The following is a 21,780-nucleotide window of genomic DNA, read 5'->3' on the forward strand; positions in this document are numbered from 1 at the left end:
ATCATGCATTGAACTGCATCCATCTACTCTGCAAACAATGCCTTTGTGTATGTCATGGAATGTTGAGTCAAATATAACCTATTTTTTAAACCTCTTATGAAGTTGGTTTTGTAGTGCAAACTGGGAATTTGATATGTTTTTCTGATATTATGATTGTCTGTTTGTTTCATATCTGCAAAGTAGTTAAAACACTGTCAGTTCTGTCACGCCCTGATCCGTTTCACCTGTCCTTGTGATTGTCTCCACCCCGTCCAGGTGTCGCGGATTTTCCCCAGTGTATTTATCCCTGTGTTTCCTGTCTCTCTGTGCCAGTTTGTATTGTATATTTTTCCAAGTTAACAAGTGGTTTTCCACTTCTTCTGCTTTTTGCTATTCTCTTTTTTCTAGTCCTCACTGTTGTGATCCTGGACTCTGTACCCGCCTGCCTGACCATTCTGCCTGCATTGACCACGAGCCTGTTAGCCACTCTGTACCTCCTGGACTCTGATCTGGTTTTGACTTTGTGCCTGTCCATGGCCATTCTCTTGCCTACTTCTTTTGGATTAATGAAAATTGTAAGACTCCAACCATCTGCCCCCTGTGTCTGCATCTGGTCTCGCCTTGTGTCATGATATAGTTCCACTTTAAAACAGTTAGAGTTTAATGGCTGTGATAGGAGAACTGAGGATGGATCAACAACAGGTACTCCACAATACTAACCGAGAGTGAAAAGAAGGAAGCCTGTACAGAATACAAATATTCCAAAACAAGACTGCTGTTTGTAACAAGGCACTAAAGTTATACTGCAAAATAATTGGCAAAGCAATTCACTTTTTCACCTGAATACAAAGTGTTATGTTTGGGGCAAATCCAATACAACACATTACTGAGTACCACTCTCCATATTTTCAAGCATGGTGGCTGAATCATGTTATGGTATTATTGTAATCAAGGCCTAGGGCGTTTTTCAGGAGAAAATGGAATGGAGCTAAGCACAGGGGAAATCCTAGAGGAGAACCTGGTTTCCACCAAAAATGTCTAAAAACACGTTTTAATTTAGTCATTATGGGGTATTATGTGTAAATGGGTGAGGGGGAAAAAAATCTATTTAATCCATTTTTTGAATTCAGGCTGTAACACAACAGAATGTGGAATAAGTCAATGGGTGTGACGACTTTCTGAAGGCACGATGTCACGACTCCTACCGAAGGTGGCTCCCCTTCCTGTTCGGGTGGCGCTCGGCGGTTGTTGTCGCCGGCCTACTAGCTGCCACTGATCCCTTTTCCCCCTTTTCTGTTTATTAGTTGCACCTGTGTTTAGTTTAGGATAATTGGTTGGGCTTTATTTACTAGCCGGCTGGTTGTGCGGGATTGTTTTCAGTGTACATGTTGTACACGGCTGTAGGTCACGGTTGTCCGTGTATTTTGTATTTTGCTGGACTGTTTAAGTTCCCCGTGTTTGGGGCATTTGTTTGGGTTGGTGTCATTTCACCATTGTGGTGCAAATAAAGTAGCGCTACCCTGAACTCTCTGCTTCCTGTGCCTGACTTCTTCCTCCACTACACCCCGGGCGTTACACACGATCTATGGCAGCAAATAGTTAAACATGTCAGCCAGTATTCAGTAACATACACAGCTGGCTGTATAGTAACAGTGTCAGCTTACATATTTTTACAAACAATCGCCAAAATGAACTAGACAGTCAGGGAGAATATAATTAATTAAATGTCATGGCTTGGGGCCCCCATTCATCTTGTTATGTTTGAGTCACTCAACATAAGAACATTGCATAATCAAACTCATACTTTAAAATGACTTAAACCAAATCGGAAACTGTGTAGACATGATAATGGACCTGTATCAGTGGAGGCTGCTGAGGGGTAGACGGCTAATAATGTCTGGAACGGAGCGAATGGAATGGTACCATTCCGCTCCAGCCATTACCACGAGCACGTTCTCCCCAATGAATGTGCCACCAACCTCCTGTGACCTACACTATATTCAGACAGTTTCTTGACTGTCCAGCTCACTAATAATCACTAGACAGGACAAGAGTCTACGAAGGGAAGAATGGCTCATAATGTCCGGAAGAGAGCAAATGGAATGGCTTCAAACACCTGGAAACCATGCGTTTGATGTATTTGATACCATCCCACCTATTCTGCACCGGTCATTACCATGAGCTCGTTCTCCCCAATTAAGGTGCCACCAACCTCCTGTGACAGTCAGGGAGCATAAAAAATAAAACATTTTGATGGCAAGGAAATATTTTTCAAAATCAGTACCGTCGCCCAGACCTTGTTGAGGACCGAATGCGTCCCCCCGAGCCAAATGAGTTCTACACCCCCGATGTAATCAGTGCTGTGTGTATATATGTGTCTTGTATGTTATAAGGAGATACCCACTGGGTTGTGTATAGCCTACATACCATGTCAACAAATATCAAACCTGTTGGATTTATAGAAAATATGTCAAAGAAGGGGTGCAAATTCAAAGTGGAGTGAGAGGGTGACAAATGTGTTCAAATATTCACAAACACGTGTAAATACACACATGCACGGATGCATGAGTACACACACCGATAACAAACATAACAATTGTCATGTGAATCACACAAACTCTTCTCTCTATCCCAGAGTCAATAGTCAGCACACTGTCATGGGGAAAGCATCTCCCTCCAGTTGGGGGTGTGTGGGGCCCCTTAATTGCTTTATGTAATAATACACTGCAGTGCTGCTAAACCCTGCCTTCCCCATCATCTCCTTTCTTCATTAAAACACAACGTCAGCACCCCGGCAACAAAGAGACAATTCACAGAGAGGAGAAGAGGAGGCCTGGTTTGTGCGTACAGAGCAGTGTAGTGCGCAAATCGTAGGCTACACATTCAAATGACTCTTTTTCTGGAAAAATAGTAACTCATAAATAGTAACTGTTGTTGACACTTTTTTCTGTCGGGGATCAAAAGCAGAAGAGACGGGAAGGGGGGAGAGAGAGATGGAAAGATACAGCTTTGATACACTGTAGATTCCTTTATTTGTTTTCAGACGTACAATATGTCCAACTCCAAAATAGTCTAGGCTGGAAGTCAATTGATTCCAGTGTATATATAGTAATGTATTTGTTTACAAATAACGGTATGTTCACATCTTATTCTTTCTGGTGGTAGTAGTATTATGGTTTAACAGTACCTAAAACCTGGCTGCAATTTTATTTGACCCTGGGAAAAATAACGGCTATGTAAAAACATTAACCTTTAGCTTTTACTCTTCATAGACAACGATTCATAATAATGAACTCTAGCTCTGCGTTGTGTCTTTAAATGGATTTCACTTTTCAAACAGTTCATGACAGAATATTTGCCTCAGTCGGACCGCCCCTTGGACGGATCTGCCCCGGGGAACACTGACTTTGAAGTGTAGATTAGGGGGAGTTATTTCAATAGGCCCTAATTCCACAGTGAACGCATACGCACACTCTGTGGGATGAATGCTGAAATCGTCTGGGGGGGATGGTAAGGAGGGAAGTGGAGTCTTCAGAGAAAGAGAGGCCCTGTTGCTCTGAGGTTCTGTGTGTGTGTGTGTGTGTGTGTGTGTGTGTGTGTGTGTGTGTGTGTGTGTGTGTGTGTGTGTGTGTGTGTGTGTGTGTGTGTGTGCGCGCGCCTCAGTTGGGGCACCTGCACCTTTTAAGGCTTGCAGAAACAGGTATGATCTCAGGGGGGGAAATGAGTGTTAGAAGTCATTTGAATCATCTTCACAGTCATCATCATTCCTCAGAATAATGAACTTTTATTAGTATGAGAGGAGATAATCTGACGATAAAGTAGATCATCATTTGTGCTACCCTGATGAAGACAGCATGGCTATCAAAATGTTGGCTATAAAATGATTGCATCTGAGCACCTAGTGTACGGCGCTCTTTTTCTTTTTCAAGTCATATTTGCTCACACACACACACACACATACACACACACTGCACCTCCGCCGACACACACACAAGCAAACAAACAAATAAGAACTAAAAACAAAAGTGTTGTTCTGAACAACAAATGAGGCCAACCCAGATCGGTCCGGTCCGCGAGTGTTTCTTGTTAAAAGAGAAACTTAATCCAACAGCATAACTAAACAGACTGGCATATTTGCTAACAATCTTGGCTGTGGGTAATGTGCTGTGTGGGATGTTAAGGTCAACCCGGATCAATCAAGCTTTCGCTTATTTTAACCAACTGAAGTTTGAAGCGGCAAATCAATGCCTGACCACTTAAATGTTCTGTAGTTAAGTTCAAAGAGCCGCTGCGCGAAGGTGTTTGACAGGTAGTGACATGTTGAGGGGGGAAGTGGATGTGGAAGTGAGCCTGGGAACGAGGGGGAAAGGTAAAGAACCCCGAGGAACACAGAGTATGAGAAAGCGCGCAGACGGTCTGTGACACAGTCTCTCCCGCTCCTCCATCTCTCACCCTTTGCCATTTTCTTTCCCTGTTCTCTTTCCCAGTTCCCTCTTTCCCAGTTCTCTCTTTCCCAGTTCTCACTTTCCCCGTTCTCTCTTTCCCAGTTCTCTCTTTCCCCGTTCTCTCTTTCCCCGTTCTCTTTCCCAGTTCTCTCTTTCCCCATTCTCTCTTTCCCCGTTCTCTCTTTCCCAGTTCCCTCTTTCCCAGTTCTCTCTTTCCCAGTTCTCTCTTTCCCAGTTCTCTCTTTCCCCGTTCTCTTTCCCAGTTCTCTCTTTCCCCGTTCTCTCTTTCCCCGTTCTCTCTTTCCCAGTTCTCTCTTTCCCGTTCTCTCTTTCCCCGTTCTCTTTCCCAGTTCTCTCTTTCCCGTTCTCTCTTTCCCGTTCTCTTTCCCAGTTCTCTCTTTCCCCGTTCTCTCTTTCCCAGTTCTCTCTTTCCCCGTTCTCTTTCCCAGTTCTCTCTTTCCCCGTTCTCTCTTTCCCAGTTCTCTCTTTCCCCGTTCTCTCTTTCCCTGTTCTCTTTCTCCACTCCCTTTCTACTTGTTCCTTTCTCTGCTTTCCCTCTTGTCTCTCACCCCGCTCTCTTGCTCTCTTTTCTTTCACTCCTCTTACTTGCTTTTTTCTCTCTCTCTCATCACCCCCCTCTCCTACTTCCAACATGTTCCCAGGCCTCCCGTACTACTGCAGTGCTTGACTTGGCGGAGTGCTTGACCGCTGGGGGAGAACACTAATCATAAAAGGAAAACGATCCATCAGATCAAAGAACTCACAGAGGACTAGCAGAAGAGAGAGTCAATACAGCAGCAGGGACCTATCTTACCATAGGTTCGGTTTGTCTGCCTGTGTGAACAGTGGAATCTGGGGTAGCGAGCTGTTCTCAGTGCCACCATATCAAAATCTCATTTTATTTGTCATGTGTCGAAGACAACAAGTGTAGACTTTATTGTGGAATGCTTACTTACTTTCCCAACAATGCAGTTAAAAGTAAGAAAATGAGCAAATAGATAAAAATAGTAACACAATAAAACTTAACAATAATGAGCCTATATACAGGGAGTACAGGTACCGAGTCAGTGTACTGGGGTATGAGGTAGTTGGGTTGATTGATTGAGGTAATATGTACATGTAGGTAGGGGTTGAAGAGGGTTAAACCAAGGCCTTAAACATTTTAAAAGGTTAATAAATGATGTTATGATAAACTGTAAGGTTTCTTCAGGAGACCTCTGTGTGTGTGTGTTAAAACCTTTTTTTGAGGGTTGCGACTTTCAGACACTATCAGAAGGGGTCTACATTCAGACTCCTGTCTGGATCCCACCGTGGTTCTCTGTTTTTTTGAGAACACAAGGCTGCCACAGACCTGATGAAACCAGCCACCTGTCAGAAGATGCTTACACTCACTCACCTTGTTATGACCCTATACTTGTGATGAAAGGTCCAGTTTGAGTCAAACCCACTTCTGAGCTTTTACTTGCTGATAAGATGGTCCCTGCTGTCAGGGGGAGGTTAGATTTATTAAAATGTTGTTGCTAGGGAAAGTTATGTAAGGGGGATTGGGGAGGCTATATGAGTTACAGGTTGTCTTAGACATTTTGCAGAACTTGGGGAGAGCTATCATATACTGTTATACTGTACTCTGTCCCAACATCTGCCTACAATTGTATTACTAAAGGAGTATTTTAATACTTAAACAAAGAGTCTGTGTTTCCTTTCCATTACTAATGTATGTTTGATAATTATATAGACCTGATCATTTGTTGAAGAAATTGACCAACAGGGTGAACAGGAGAAAGTCCCAGTAGCCATTTGATTAACTGTTCAGCAGTCTTATGGCTTGGGGGTAGAAGCTGTTCAGGAGCCTTTTGGTCCCAGACTTGCCGCTCCAGTACCACTTTCCGTGCGGTAGCAGAGAACAAACTGTGACTTGGGTGGCTGGAGTCTTTGACCATTTCTGGGGCCTTCCTCTGACACTGCCTGTTTAGAGGTCCTGGTTGACAAGGGAGCTTGGCCCCAGTGATGTTCTGGGCCATACACACTACCCTCTGTAGCACCTTGTGGTCGGATGCCGAGCAGCAGCCAGTCAAGACGCTCTCCCTGGTGTAGCTGTATAACTTTTTGAGGATCTGAGGTCCCATGCCAAATCTTTTCAACCTCTTGAGGGGGAAGAGGCATGATAGGTCCTTAGTGATGTGGACACAGAGGAACTTGAATATCTTGACCGTCTCCACTGTAGCCTCCTCAATTTGAGTGGGGGTGTGCTCGGCCCCCCGTTTCCTGTAGTCCACGATCAGCTTCTTCGTCTTTCTGACGTTGAGGTTGATATGGTGTTTGTGTGTGTACAGTGGAAGCTGAGCTACAGAGCTATTCTCTGTGTCACCCTGTGGTTGACTTGCATCCATTTGAACATCCTCTGCAAGAGACAGCACAAATAGATCTGGGGATCAGGCTCGTAGTTGACATGAGAGGTAGGTCAAAAGTATTGCAATATACGGGGAATAAAGTGTTATTTGGGATTCAACCCGTGACTGGGAATGGAGATTCCCTTACCGCTCTGAGGCACTCTGTTCTAAACTATTGTGCTGATGTGACATTATTTTCAAAATAAAGTCAGTGGGAAATGTCTGGTTTTCGTAGCTCACCAAGAGAGCCAGGGGAATCCTAGGTAGGGAGGGAGAAAGGATGGAGGGATAGGGCAGCGAGCCACCCAGACAGACCTATAGGCTCTGGAATGCTGCACACTCCCCTTCCCTTGCCAGAGTCAACACTCATTAATTAGTTGTTTCCAACTGTGTGTTTCTGCTTGTTATAATGACGGGGACAGGCATGGCTGGGGATGGGCTAGGCGCACTCATCTCTGGAGGAGAGCGGGAGCAGGTTACAGTAATTCCAGAATTGCAGTGTTGTAGAATTTTTTTATGGAGTCTACACACCCACAGCGTGCACAATTATTAGGCAAATTGTATTAATTTTATTCGTGAACAAACACAATGCTCTCAGTCAATCCAAAATGTTATTGAACCTCAAACCTGAATGTTTAACAAAGGAAATGTGTGTTTTGTCTTTCTCAGTGGAATATATAATGGTGTAAACATTTATTAGACAACTATTAGCGTGCAGAATTATTAGGCAACTAAATTACAAAAATAACTTCTCCAAACTCAATTATTTATTCTCAATTTTTAGAGTAAGAGTAACAAATAAGTAACACAAAATGACAATTAAATAACATTTTTGGCCTTTCAAAAATATTCAGTGACCAATATAGCCACCCTTCTTTTCAATGACTGCCATGAGCCTTCCATCCATGGAGTCTGTCAGTTTCTTGGTCTTTTGACGATGAACTTTCGCTGAAGCAGCAACCACAGCCTCGCAAATGCTGTTCAAAGGGGTGTATTGTCTTCCCTCACTGTAAATCTCACGTTTGAGATGGGCCCACAAGTTCTCAACAGGATTTAAGTCAGGTGAGGAAGGGGGCCAGGTCATTATTCGGGCATCTTTGAGGCCCTTACTGGCTAGCCAAGCAGTGGAGTACTTGGATGCATGTGATGAAGCATTGTCCTGCATAAAGATCATGGCCTTCTTGAATGCTGAGGACTTCTTCCTGTACCACTGCCTGAAGAAAGTATCTTCCAGAAACTGGCAGTAGGTTTGGGAGTTGAGTTTCAGTCCATCTTCAACCTGAAAAGGTCCAACTACCTCATCCTTAATGATAGCAGCCCATACCAGTACCCCTCCTCCACCTTGCTGGCGCCTGTGGTGCCCTGTGTCCATTACTGATCCAGCCACGGGCCCATCCATCTGGTCCATCAAGAGTCACTCTCATTTCCTCTGTCCATAAAATCTTAGAAAAATCTGTCTTCAGGAATGTCTATGCCCAATCTTGATGCTTCAACTTGTGAATTTTATTCAGTTTCAGCCTTCTTGACCTGTGTTCTTCAACCCTGGTCCGGGAGATTCATAAACTGTGCAGGCATTTGTTCCAGCTAGGGTTGCACAGCTACCGGTAATTCACCAAAGTTAGCAGAATCTTCTGAAATGTTTGTAATTAATAGGTACTCTATGGCAGCTTTGGTAATTTAAACATGAATAACAGATTTTTTTTGTATTCATATATAATACTCCTTTTTAAATCTGTGTCCATATGTTTCTAGTGGATAGACCATATGGTCTATCCACTAGACCCTGGTCAGTCCCTGGATGGGAGACCAGATGCTGCTGGAAGTGGTGTTCGAGGGCCAATAGGAGGCACTCTTTCCTCTGGTCTAAAAAATATCCCAATGCCCCAGTGCAGTGATTGGTACCCTACACACCGCCCTGTGTAGGGTGCCGTCTTTCGGATGGGACGTTAAACGGGTGTCCTGACTCTCTGAGGTCTGAGGTCATTAAAAGATCCCATGGCACTTATTGTAAGAGTAGGCGTGTTAACCCTGGTGTCCTGGCTAAATGCCCAACCTGGCCTTCAAACCATCACGGTCACCTAACAATCCCCAGTTTACAATTGGCTCTTTCATCCCCCTCCTCTCCCCTGTAACTATTCCCCAGGTCGTTGCTGTAAATGAGAACGTGTTCTCAGTCAACTTACCTGGTAAAATAACAGATAAATAAAAAAATACAAAATATGGTTCAAGAGAAAATAGTCTAATTAAATGAAAAAAGCATCCAATCAACAACGTGCATTATTTTCTATGAATTTCGTACATCTCTTACAATTACTGACTTATTTCACAACTGCCACCAATTTGGTGCCAAAACATTTACAACAAAGACATAAACATAGTATTAAAAAAAAGTGCTAAAAATAATATATACTATATACACATATGTAGTTGAAATCGGAAGTTTACATAAACCTCAACCAAATACATTTAAACTCAGTTTTTCACAATTGCTGACATTTAATCCTTGTAAAAAAAATGCCCTGATATAGGTCAGTTAGGATCACCACTTTATTTTAAGAATGTGAAATGTCAGAATAATAGTAGAGAAATGATTTATTTCAGCTTTTATTTATTTCATCACATTCCCAGTGGGTCAGAAGTTTACATATACTCAATTAGTATTTGGTAGCATTGCCTTGAAATTGTTTAACTTGGGTCAAGTGTTTTGGGTAGCCTTCCACAAGCTTCCAACAATAAGTTGGGTGCATTTTGGCCCATTCCTCCTGACAGAGCTGGTGTAACTGAGTCAGGTTTGGAGGCCTCCTTGCTCGCACACACTTTTCAGTTCTGCCCACCAATTTTCTTTAGGATTGAGGTCAGGGCTTTGTGATTTTCCACTCCAATACCTTGACTTTGTTGTCCTTAAACCATTTTGCCACAACTTTGGAAGAATACTTGGTGTCATTGTCCATTTGGAAGACCCATTTGCAACCAAGCTTTAACTTCCTGACTGATGTCTTCAGATGTTGCTTCAATATATGCACATAATTATCCTCCCTCAAGAGGCCATCTATTTCATCAAACCAGAGGACATTTCTGAGTTTGAAGGTAGGCCTTTAAATACATCCACAGGTACACCTCCAATTGACTCAAATTATGTCAATTAGCCTATCATAAGCTTCTAAAACCATGACATCATTTTCTGGAATTTTCCAAGCTGTTTAAAGGCACAGTCAACTTAGGGTATGTAAACTTCTGACCCACTGGAATTGTGATACAGTGAAATATAAGTGAAATAATCTGTCTGTAAACAATTGTTGGAAAAATTACTTGTGTCATGCACAAAGTAGATGTCCTAACCAAGATGCCAAAACTATAGTTTAACTAGAAATTTGTGGAGTTGTTGAAAAACAAGTTTTAATGACTCCAACCTAAGTGTATGTAAACTTCCGACTTCAACTGTGTATATATATATATATATATATATATTTCATGCTGAAACTCTCATATTAAACACCACTGTATTCACTAAGTATATTTAGGATCATGTTTTACAGCTTTGTCATTCTAGTTTTTTAAAATTCTTATTTGATTATTTTATATATTCTAGCTCCTGAGTGGTGCAGCGGTCTGAGGAACTGCATCTCAGCGCAGGAGGTGTCACTATAGTACCTGGTTCGAATCCAGGCTGTGATTGGGAGTTCCATAGGTTGGAGCACAATTTGCCTAGCTTCATCTGGATTTGGCCTGAGTAGGCCGTCATTGTAAATAAGATTTTGTTCTTAACTGATTTGCCTAGTTAAATAACAAAAGTTATGCCAAAAACTTGAAAGCTACCAACATTCTGCTAGTTTACAAGTTTCCAGTATCATACCCTCACTTTGCAAACTTAGTTCCAGCCCAACAGTAACACACCTGGTTAAACGAATTAAGAAGTGGGTTGGAATAAACATCAGTACAGCCTATGGGTCTCCAGGAATTAAACAACATTCTGCTCTGAAGTCAATCCAGGTTGGAGATGAGGACATGACACAACAAATCAACTATGGGATATCCTCCCCGTACCCTTTCCTCAGGATTTTAGGCTACAGCTTTTAGTTTGGACATCTGTTGACATGTGATATCTAGATCCTATGGGATTATTGTTAGTCTGGACTACTGTTTTAAGTGTGATATGAGATATCGACATCCTATAGGGGGAATGGTAGTTTCACAACCCACTAAGCTGGTGTCAACTTGTTCCTCGAGGTGCCACTCATTTTGGATTTTAGTAGCTACTGACAGCTAGGCTCATCTAGAATGATTTACTGTCAATTTAGCAGATCTGAACCCCTGGTTTCCTGCAGGGCAGTAGTATTGCAATCCAAGCCAGGACTGGAAGAGAAGACATGTTTAAACTCATATTGAATAGGCGTTAATATACCGTGGTAGACTTTACCATTAGGCAGAAGAGGCAATTGTCTCAGGCCTCACATCCTCAAGGGATCTTGTGTGCTGGACACAAGAAAACCTTTTTAGTTTCTTTATCATTTCTCAGTTTAAGGTCCGTCCATGCTCTGCAAGCTGCAGCAATGGGGCACTATCAGAGCGTGGCAGATAAAATATAAAGTAAGAAAGACGATTTAATTTTAACAGAGTAATTACTTAAATTAAGGAATTTCTTTAGTAAAAAGACAGGTACTGCTGATTATACTGCCATCATTGTCGAGGCAGGTGACATGAACAGTGCATTCGGAAAGTATTCAGACCCCTTGACTTTTTCCACATTTTGTTATGCTACAGCCTTAGGATGTAATGGATTAAATTGTTTTTCCCCCTTATCAATCTACACACAATACCCCATTATGACAAAGCAAAAACGGGTTTAGAGTTTTTTGCTAATTTATATATATATGTTAAACTGAAATATCACATTCAGACCATTTACTCAGTACTTTGTTGAATAACCTTTGGCAGCGATTACAGCCTCGAGTCTTCTTGGGTATGAAACTACAAGCTTGGTAAACCTGTATTTGAGGAGTTTCTCCCATTCTTCCCTGCAGATCCTCTCAAGCTCTGTCAGGTTGGATGGGGAGCGTTGCTGCACAGCTATTTTTAGGTCTCTCCAGAGATGTTCGATAGGGTTCAAGTACAGGCTCTGGCTGGGCCACTTATGAACGTTCTAGGAAGAGTCTTGGTGGTTCCAAACTTATTCCATTTAAGAAATGGAGGCCACTGTGTTCTTGGGGACCTTCAATGCTGCAGAAATGTTTTTGGTACCCTTCCCCAGATTTGTGCCTCGATGCAATCCTGTCTCGGAGCTCTACGGACAATTCCTTCGACCTCATGGCTTGTGTTTTTAGCTCGGACATGCACTTTCAACTGTGGGACCTTATATAGAAAGGTGTGTGCCTTTCCAAATCATGTCCAATCAATTGAATTTACCACAGGTGGACTCCAATCAAGTTGTAGAAGCATCTCAAGGATGATCAATGGGAACAGGATGCACCTGAGCTCAATTTCGAGTCTCATAGCAAAGGGTCTGAATACTTAAGTAAATAAGGTATCTGTTTTTTATTGTAAATGTGCAAACATTTCTAAAAACCTGTTTTCGCTTTGTCATTATGGGCAATTGTGTGTAGATTAATGAGTGAAAATATTTTATTAAATCAACTTGAGAATAAGACTAACGTAACAAAATACTTTCCGAATGCACTGTATGTGTAGCCCATGTAGAGTACCAGTCAAATGTTTGGACACCTACTCATTCAATTCTTTTGCTTTATTTGTACTATTTTCAAAATTGTAGAATAATAGTAAAGACATCAAAACTATGAAATAACACATATGGAATCATGTAGTAAATATATTTTCGATTTCATATTCTTCAAAGTAGCCACCCTTTGCCTTCTTCCCAGCTTTGCACACTCTTCAAATCAATTCAAAGTTTATTTGTCTCGTGTGCCGAATATAACAGTAGACCTTACAGTGAAATGCTTACTTACAGGCTCTAACCAACAGTGCAAAAAAGGTATTTGGTAAACAATAAGTAAGTAAAGAAATAAAAACAACAGTAATGAGACAGTCTATATACAGTAGCGAGGCTATAAAAAGTAGCGAGACTACATACAGACACCGGTTAGTCAGGCTCATTGAGCTAGTATGTACATGTAGATATGGTTAAAGTGACTATGCATATGATGAACAGAGAGTAGCAGTAGCGTAAAAGAGGGGTTGGCGGGTGGCGGGACACAATGCAGATAGCCCGGTTTGCCAATGTGCGGGAGCACTGGTTGGTCGGGCCAGTTGAGGTAGTATGTGCATGAATGTATAGTTAAAGTGACTATGCATATGATAAACAGAGAGTAGTAGCAGCAGCGTAAAAAGAGGGGTTGGGGAGGTACACAATGTACCGGGTAACCGCTAATCGGGTAGCCGATTACCTGTTCAGGAGTCTTATGGCTTGGGGGTAGAAGCTGTTCAGGAGCCTTTTGAGGATTCAGGACCCATGCCAAATCTTTTTAGTTTCCTGAGGGGGAATAGGCTTTGTCGTGCCCTCTTCATGACCGTCTTGGTGTGTCTCATCTGTCTTGGCATTGTCTCAACCAGCTTCACCTGGAATGATTTTCCAACAGTCTTGAAGGAGTGCCCACATACGCTGAGCACTTGTTCGCTGCTTTTCCTTCACTCTGCGGTTCAGCCCTTACACAGCCTGGAGGTGTGTTGAGTCATTGTCCTGTTGAAAAACAAATGATTGTCCCACTAAGCGCAAACCAGATGGGATGGAGTATCGCTGCAGAATGCACCGTGAAGCATGGAGGAGTGTGTGTTGAATCCTAACGTCACTGACAGTGTCACCAGCAAAGCACCCCCACAATATCATACCTTCTCCTCCATGCTTCACCACACATGCAGAGATCATCTGTTCACCTACTCTGCATCTCACAAAGACATGGCGGTTGGAACCAAAAATCTCAAATTTGGACTCATCAGACCAAAGAACAGATTTCCACTGGTCTAATATTCATTGCTTGTGTTTCTTGGCCCAAGCAAGTCTCTTCTTCTTAATGGTGTCCTTTAGTCGTGATTTCTTTGCAGCAATTTGACCATGAAGGCCTGATTCACACAGTCTCCTTTGAACAGTGTCTGGTACTTGTAACTTCTGAGGCTGGTAACTCTAACAAACTTATCCTCTGCAGCAGAGGTAACTCTGGGTCTTCCTTTCCCGTGGCGGTACTCATGAGAGCCAGTTTCATCATAGTGCTTGATGGTTTTTGAGACTGCACTTGAAGAAACATTCTTAAAATGTTAAGAACTTGGTATTTTACCAAATAGGGCTATCTTCTGTGACACCCCAACCTTGTCACAACACAACTGATTAGCTCAAACGCATTAAGGAAAGCAATTCCACAAATTAACTTGTGACAAGTCCACCCCCGCTAATATAAAACTTAGTACGAGGCTCACACTGAAACTCAGCAATGCATTCTTACTAAGCAACTACATTTTAAACAGCTGAATTAAAATGTTAAAAACAACTGTGGCCACAACAATAGGACTGTCCTCAGATACCTGTAATGACTGGCCAGGAGTTGTAATAAAAGAAAACAGAAAATGACAGTCTCCATAAAACAATCTTCTCTTGTAAGATGATCTGTCACTATTATTTTACACATTTTGTTTGAATGTTATTGCCTTCAGTTTAAAAACAATAATTCTCCTTCATCCTATTGTTTTACTGTAAAATGTCACAATTTAAAATTTGCTTTCAATAAAGTTTTATTTGATTGATTTGTACACAATTAGTGGCTTTGTGTGGTTCAGTCAAGTTTTGGCAAGAGGGGACCATATCAATCCATAACTTTCAGAGTGATCAGTGTAGTTTCTCAGTTGACCAGAGGAGGGTAGTATGACTCTTCACATGGGAGGACTGCTCTATAAAGATGGGGAGAAGTGACTAAATCAAGCATTTAGATGTTTCACAGAAGTTAGTACTTATTTTGAAAGCAGAAAACAATATTGGATTGCTAAAGCACAAGAGGACTTCGGAGTTTACTTTTATTGTAAAACCATTTGACATTACAAAAAAGATTGAGATTTTAAATAGTTGTCATGATGCACCCTTTGCTAAGTGCTCCTCCCATCGGTTGCTCAGGTAACATCCCAAATGGCACCCTATTCCCCATATAGTGCACTACTTTTGACCAGGGTGCATATAGGAAATAGGGTGCCATTTGGGACAGAACTTCTGGCCTCTAGAGGACCTGTGAGCAGAGGTTGGGTTCACATTGAAACCTGCCAAATAGATGATATATTGTACCCCCTGAGAAAACCCAGTCTTTCCCCAAACCACCAGAAAAAATAAATACACAAATATTGTAGACAGCATGTCAGTGTTTCCATTACTGTGTATATTGTTTCCTTGACGTTTGCGGTAGAATCTGCTTGGGTTTAAAACCCCAGTCACACATACCCTAGAGGAGCTGTCTGTCTGACACTGGGCCTCGGCCTTGACTGGTTAGAGTTAAGTGCAGGGCCCGTATTCATAAAATGTCTCAGTGTATGAGGGCTGATCTAGGATCAGTTGCCTTTTAGATCCTAATGAATACAAATATAAATTGACAGTGGGTACCCGTTCCAAGATCAGCACTGCTCTGTTCACAGCTTGAATCCAGAGTGTAGGGCCACCACTCCTCCTGTCAGGTTGTGGTAGCGAACAGAAAATAACCCTGCATCCTCAATCATTTGTTTGAATGTCTCCTGTAGAGGGAGAGAAGAGGAGAGAGAAACAGTTAGGTAAAAACATACAGCAAAACTTAAGTTAACAAACATACACAATATTCAATGTAATTTAGTCAGGCAGTATTTGAAGATAGTTTGAGAAATCCATTCAGCATAATTCTGGCCACCAAAGGGCCAGACGGAATAGGTACAGAAGGATGATTGAATCATTCATTCTTACCTGGTCTGGGAACTTCCTGATGCTCTCCACCAGGTACTGATAGGACTTCCAGTCACCAGCGATCACCTCCCCCAGCACTGGGATCATCTGGAAACTGTAGGCATCATAGAGCCTGGCCAGCAGGGGATTGGTGACTTTACTGAACTCCAGACACATGAACCTTCCCCCTGGCTTCAGCACCCGTACAGCCTCCTGTAGAGCCTGGAAATAAGATGGAGGAAAAACATTTCATTTGACCATTTTAGATAAGTATTGGCCCGTAGAAGAGTATTCTATTTGGCTACATTATCAAGTTTGATTTCTGGTGTACAATGAATGCAAGATTAATTACAAATGTTTATTTCCTTGCCTGTCAGGAGTACACTGAAATTAAGTGGATTGAGAAGGATTACCAGGTCTATGTGGGTGACATTACGGATGCCAAAAGCAATGGTGTACACGTCAAACTGGTCATCATCGAAAGGCAGTTCCTCTGCATCTCCTACCACCCAGGACAGACCTGTGATACACAGGTGAGGGAAAACAGGGTTATGTCACATCATATACCCGTCAAGCCAAAATAAATCATGAACACTTATTGAGAGCACAGTCCACAGACATGTCTAATGAGGGTAATATGGTGTACTAAAGAAAGGTAGTAAATGGAGGGTAATATGGTGAACTAAAGAAAGGTAGTAAATGGAGGGTAATATGGTGTACTAAAGAAAGGTAGTAAATGGAGGGTAATACTGTGTGCATATAAATAATATAGATAGTAGCCTGACTAATCAGTGGGTGAGGTGATACACCAGATTATGTACAATTCAATAAAAATGTTCCAATTAAATCTCCCTACCACTACTGACGCCCATGCTCTCCGCTTTCTGTTTGCCCACTTTTAGCATCTCCTTGTTGATGTCACAGACTACAGCCCTGGACTCTCTGGCCTCCGTCTCCATCTCTATTTCCTCTGTGGGGGTCATGTAGCTGGTTGAGATCTCCTGCCAGGAGGGGGTCTGGTTGGCCCGGGCAGTCCGCCGTGCAACACGCTCCTGCTGAGACCTCACATAGTTCAGGAATCTGAAGGAGATGTCACCTGGAGGTGCACAGTTGAAGTGATTTATTTGAATTGGCAGAGAAAAATTTAGTTACAAGTGTGTAACCAGTGGGATGTGAACAAAACATGCGCTTACAAGTCTAAGGCAGGGCTAGCTCACCACGAGAGTCGAATTCAAAAATCACCTGTGCTACATAAGGACTACTGTTATGAACACTGAATAAGAAGCCTACCTGTTCCTCCAGCTACGTCCAGTAGGCGTATGCCTGGCTGGGGGTTCATAACGTGGAGTAGCATGTCCTTCCAGAGCCGGTGGACCCCCAGACTCATAGCATCATTCATCACATCGTACTTCTGGGCCACGCTCTCAAACACCTTGTAAACTGGAGATACAGGTGAAGGTTTGAACACAGATGAATAGGGGAAACCTACTCTATAACTATACAAATCTCTGGGTTAACATTTTGAAGGAAGAGTCGATATGGGCTTTAATTCCCAGTCCCTGATATTACGCCAGCATTGGGGCATGCACGGCTAACCGTGGCAAAAGAGTTAGGGGGGCATGTAAAAGAGTGTGGGGAGGGGGCATGTAAGAGTTGGGGGGGGCATGTAGACTAACTTGCCCACGCGGATCGTTGTAGGGCAAGGTTAACAATCGATTTTCAAACGAGATATCATTAACTAAATTAGAGGTAAAATGGTTTGCCTCTACAGACTTTGAGATACATTTGCAATGAACATACAATCCAAAATCGGGCATTAATGGCCAACTGAACCAACAAGCTAGGCGTATCAATTAATAAATATCTGAGCAGCCTTAACGTAGCTACCTAACGTTAACGTTAACGTTACCTCTCTCTGCCTTCTCTCCTTCGGACACAGTCTCGAAGCCGAAATGTGTACTTTTGTCCGCGGCACCATCGCTGAAACATCGACAAGCTGAAAGATTTGAAGGGCAACTTGAACTGACTATTCGAACAGACACACTGCTATTGATAGTTCGAAAAGCATCACGAACTATTCTCCGAGCGAGCAACCTAATGGAAGCCGCCATGGTAGTTTTCTTCTTCTGTGGGCTTTATGGCGGACTACAACTCAACAAGGTCTATTGCCGCCACCAACTGGACGGGTTGAAAAAACAAGGTAAAAGAAAACCCATACGACCATAACTCAACCCAAATAAAAAATCAGTGGTTGAACAAGTGCCCAATTGTCATACTTGAGTAAAAGTAAAGATTCCTTAATAGAACATGACTAAAGGAAAAGTGAAAGTCACCCAGTAAAATACTTATTGAGTAAAAGTCGAAGTATTTGGTTTTAAATATACTTAAGTATCGAAGGTAAAAGTATAAATCGTTTCAAATTGCTTATATTAAGCAAACCAGACGGCACAATTGTATTTTCTTTTTTAAATTTACGGATAGCCAGGGACACATTCCAACACAGACATAATTTACAAACGAAGCATTCGTGTTTCGTTAGTCCGCCAGATCAGAGGCAGTAGAGTAGACCAGGGATGGTCTCTTGATAAGTGCGTGAATTGGACCATATTCCTGTCCAGGTAAGCATTCAAAATGTAACAAGTACTTTTGGGTGACAGGGAAAATGTAGGAGTAAAAATTACATAATTTTTTTGTCAAAATATAAATAGTAAAGTAAAGTACAGACACCCTAAAAAACAACTTCAGTGTACTTTAAAGTATTTTTACTTAAGTACTTTACACCACTGATAAAAATAGTACGTTGACGAAACCAAACCAAAACTCCACTTCCTTCCTTCAAATCCCCATTTTTCGCTTCTCGGGCTCTAGGTCCTGAAAGAGTGGTATGGCTTGTGACAATACTCCATGCAACTCCTCCGCCGAGAAATCTTTCCTTTCAGTCCCAGGAACCGCTCCGCCGAATCCACAATAATATCTATTTTCCTGGAATTCCACCTTGGCAGTGCTAACAATCACCATAGCTATAAAGGCCACAAAGTCCACCTTGTTAAACTTAAAAATATCTGGGTTCTGCTGGTGAAAGGCAACCCCTGCAGCCTGCAGTTTTTATTTTATTTAACCTTTATATAACTAGGCAAGTCAGTTAAGAACAAATTCTTATTTACAATGACGGCCTACCCCGGCCAAACCCGGACAACACTGGGCCAATTGTGTGCTGGGATGCAGTGTACACTGGGATGCAGTTTCTTAAACCACTGCGCCACTCTGGAGCCCAGTGAAGGCCTATCCACCACCACGGACTCTTCAGGAGCACCATTCAAACCCTCAACCCTTTTAACAGACACTATATATGAAATGCTCTGGACAGCCCTAACTTTGGCCACCTCATTCTCTTTCATCCTTGTCGGGCATTCGAAAGACGTGGCTTCATGGTTCCCACCACAATTGAAACATGTCACATTTTCATCACTTTTAAAACACATCAAATCAAATCAAAAGTATGTATATAGCCCTTCGTACATCAGCTGATATCTTAAAGTGCTGTACAGAAACCCAGCCTAAAACCTCAAACAGCAAGAAATGCAGGTGTAGAAGCACGGCGGCTAGGAAAAACTCCCTAGAAAGGCCAAAACCTAGGAAGAAACCTAGAGAGGAACCAGGCTCTGAGGGGTGGCCAGTCCTCTTCTGGCTGTGCCGGTACATGGCCAAGATGTTGAAATGTTCATAGATGACCAGCAGGGTCAAATAATAATCACAGTGGTTGTAGAGGGTGCAACAGGTCAGCACCTCTGCAGTAAATGTCAGTTGGTCAGGGTTCCATAGCCGCAGGCAGAACAGTTTAAACTGGAGCAGAAGCACGACCAGGTGGACTGGGGACAGCAAGGAGTCATCAGGACAGGTAGTCCTGAGGCATGGTGTTAGGGCTCAGGTCCTCAGAGAGAAGAGAAAGAGAAAAAGAGAACGAGAGAGAGAGAGAAAGAGAGAGAGAGAGAGAATTAGAGGGAGCATACTTAAATTCACACAGGACACCGGATAAGACAGGAGAAATACTCCAGATATAACAAACTGACCCTAGCCCCCCGACACAAACTATTGCAGCGTAATTACTGGAGGCTGAGACAGAAGGGGTCGGGAGACACTGTGGCCCCGTCCGACTATACCCCCGGACAGGGCCAACCAGGCAGGATATAACCCCTCCCAATTTGCCAAAGCACAGCCCCCATACCACTAGAGGGATATCTTCAACCACCAACTTACTACTCTGAGACAAGTCTGAGTATAGCTCACAAAGATCTCCCCCACGGTTCGAACCCGAGGGGGGGCGCCAACTAGAGGTCGACCGATTAATCGGAATGGCCGATTAATTAGGGCCGATTTCAAGTTTTCATAACAATCGGAAATCTGTATTTTTGGACACCGATTTGGCCGATTTTTTATTAATTAATTTTTCCCACCTTTGTTTAATCTTTATTCAACTAGGCAAGTCAGTTAAGAACGCATTCTTATTTTCAATGACGGCCTAAGAACGGTGGGTTAACTGCCTTGTTCAGGGGCAGAACGACAGATTTTGACCCTGTCAGCTCAGGGATTCAATCTTGCAACCTTAGAGTTAACTAGTCCAACGCTCTAACCACCTGCCTCTCATTGCACTCCACGAGGAGCCTGCCTGTTACGTGAATGCAGTAGAAGCCAAGGTAGGTTGCTAGCTAGCATTAAACTTATCTTATAAAAAACAATCAATCAATCAATCATAATCACTAGTTAACTACACATGGTTGATGATATTACTCGTTTATCTAGCGTGTCCTGCGTTGCATATAATCGATGCGTTGCGTATCGTTGCTCCAATGTGTACCTAACCATAAACATCAATGCCTTTCTTAAAATCAATACACAGAAGTACACTGCTCAAAAAATAAAGGGAACACTTAAACAACACAATGTAACTCCAAGTCAATCACACTTCTGTGAAATCAAACTGTCCACTTAGGAAGCAACACTGATTGACAATAAATTTCACATGCTGTTGTGCAAATGGAATAGACAACAGGTGGAAATTATAGGCAATTAGCAAGACACCCCCAATAAAGGAGTGGTTCTGCAGGTGGTGACCACAGACCACTTCTCAGTTCCTATGCTTCCTGGCTGATGTTTTGGTCACTTTTGAATGCTGGCGGTGCTTTCACTCTAGTGGTAGCATGAGACGGATTCTACAACCCACACAAGTGGCTCAGGTAGTGCAGCTCATCCAGGATGGCACATCAATGCGAGTTGTGGCAAGAAGGTTTGCTGTGTCTGGAGGCGCTACCAGGAGACAGGCCAGTACATCAGGAGACGTGGAGGAGGCCGTAGGAGGGCAACAACCCAGCAGCAGGACCACTACCTCCGCCTTTGTGCAAGGAGGAGCAGGAGGAGCACTGCCAGAGCCCTGCAAAATGACCTCCAGCAGGACACAAATGTGCATGTGTCTGCTCAAACGGTCAGAAACAGACTCCATGAGGGTGGTATGAGGGCCCGACGTCCACAGGTGGGGGTTGTGCTTACAGCCCAACACCGTGCAGGATGTTTGGCATTTGCCAGAGAACACCAAGATTGGCAAATTCGCCACTGGCGCCCTGTGTTCTTCACAGATGAAAGCAGGTTCACACTGAGCACATGTGACAGAGTCTGGAGACGCCGTGGAGAACGTTCTGCTGCCTGCAACATCCTCCAGCATGACTGGTTTGGCGGTGGGTCAGTCATGGTGTGGGGTGGCATTTCTTTAGGGGGACGCACAGCCCTCCATGTGCTCGCCAGAGGTAGCCTGACTGCCATTAGGTACCGAGATGAGATCCTCAGACCCCTTGTGAGACCATATGCTGGTGCGGTTGGCCCTGGGTTCCTCCTAATGCAAGACAATGCTAGACCTCATGTGGCTGGAGTGTGTCAGCAGTTCCTGCAAGAGGAAGGCATTGATGCTATGGACTGGCCCGCCCGTTCCCCAGACCTGAATCCAATTGAGCACATCTGGGACATCATGTCTCGCTCCATCCACCAACGCCACGTTGCACCACAGACCTTCCAGGAG

The 21,780-nt window shown here is 43.0% G+C and overlaps 1 protein-coding gene across 3 annotated transcripts; it reads right to left on the reverse strand.

Moving 5' to 3' along the window:
* Nucleotides 1–14,533: 14,533 nt before the first annotated feature.
* coq5 (coenzyme Q5, methyltransferase) lies at nt 14,534–17,860 on the reverse strand. Of its 3 annotated transcripts, none has more exons than XM_024418245.2 (7): nt 17,623–17,860; nt 17,004–17,153; nt 16,570–16,809; nt 16,127–16,233; nt 15,735–15,935; nt 15,405–15,532; nt 14,534–14,702 (listed from the first exon to the last, which is right to left on the reverse strand). In XM_024418245.2, exons 1-6 carry the CDS (start codon nt 17,822–17,824, stop codon nt 15,431–15,433), a joined length of 1,002 nt encoding a protein of 333 aa, XP_024274013.1. In that variant the 5' UTR covers nt 17,825–17,860; the 3' UTR covers nt 14,534–14,702; nt 15,405–15,430. The 3 variants fall into 3 exon arrangements, with proteins under 3 accessions (XP_024274013.1, XP_024274012.1, XP_024274011.1); XM_024418244.2 differs by having other exon boundaries at nt 14,534–14,707; XM_024418243.2 differs by lacking the exon at nt 14,534–14,702 and having other exon boundaries at nt 14,814–15,532.
* Nucleotides 17,861–21,780: the final 3,920 nt, after the last annotated feature.

Source organism: Oncorhynchus tshawytscha, linkage group LG04, assembly GCF_018296145.1.
Source record: "Oncorhynchus tshawytscha isolate Ot180627B linkage group LG04, Otsh_v2.0, whole genome shotgun sequence".
NCBI lineage: Eukaryota > Metazoa > Chordata > Actinopteri > Salmoniformes > Salmonidae > Oncorhynchus > Oncorhynchus tshawytscha.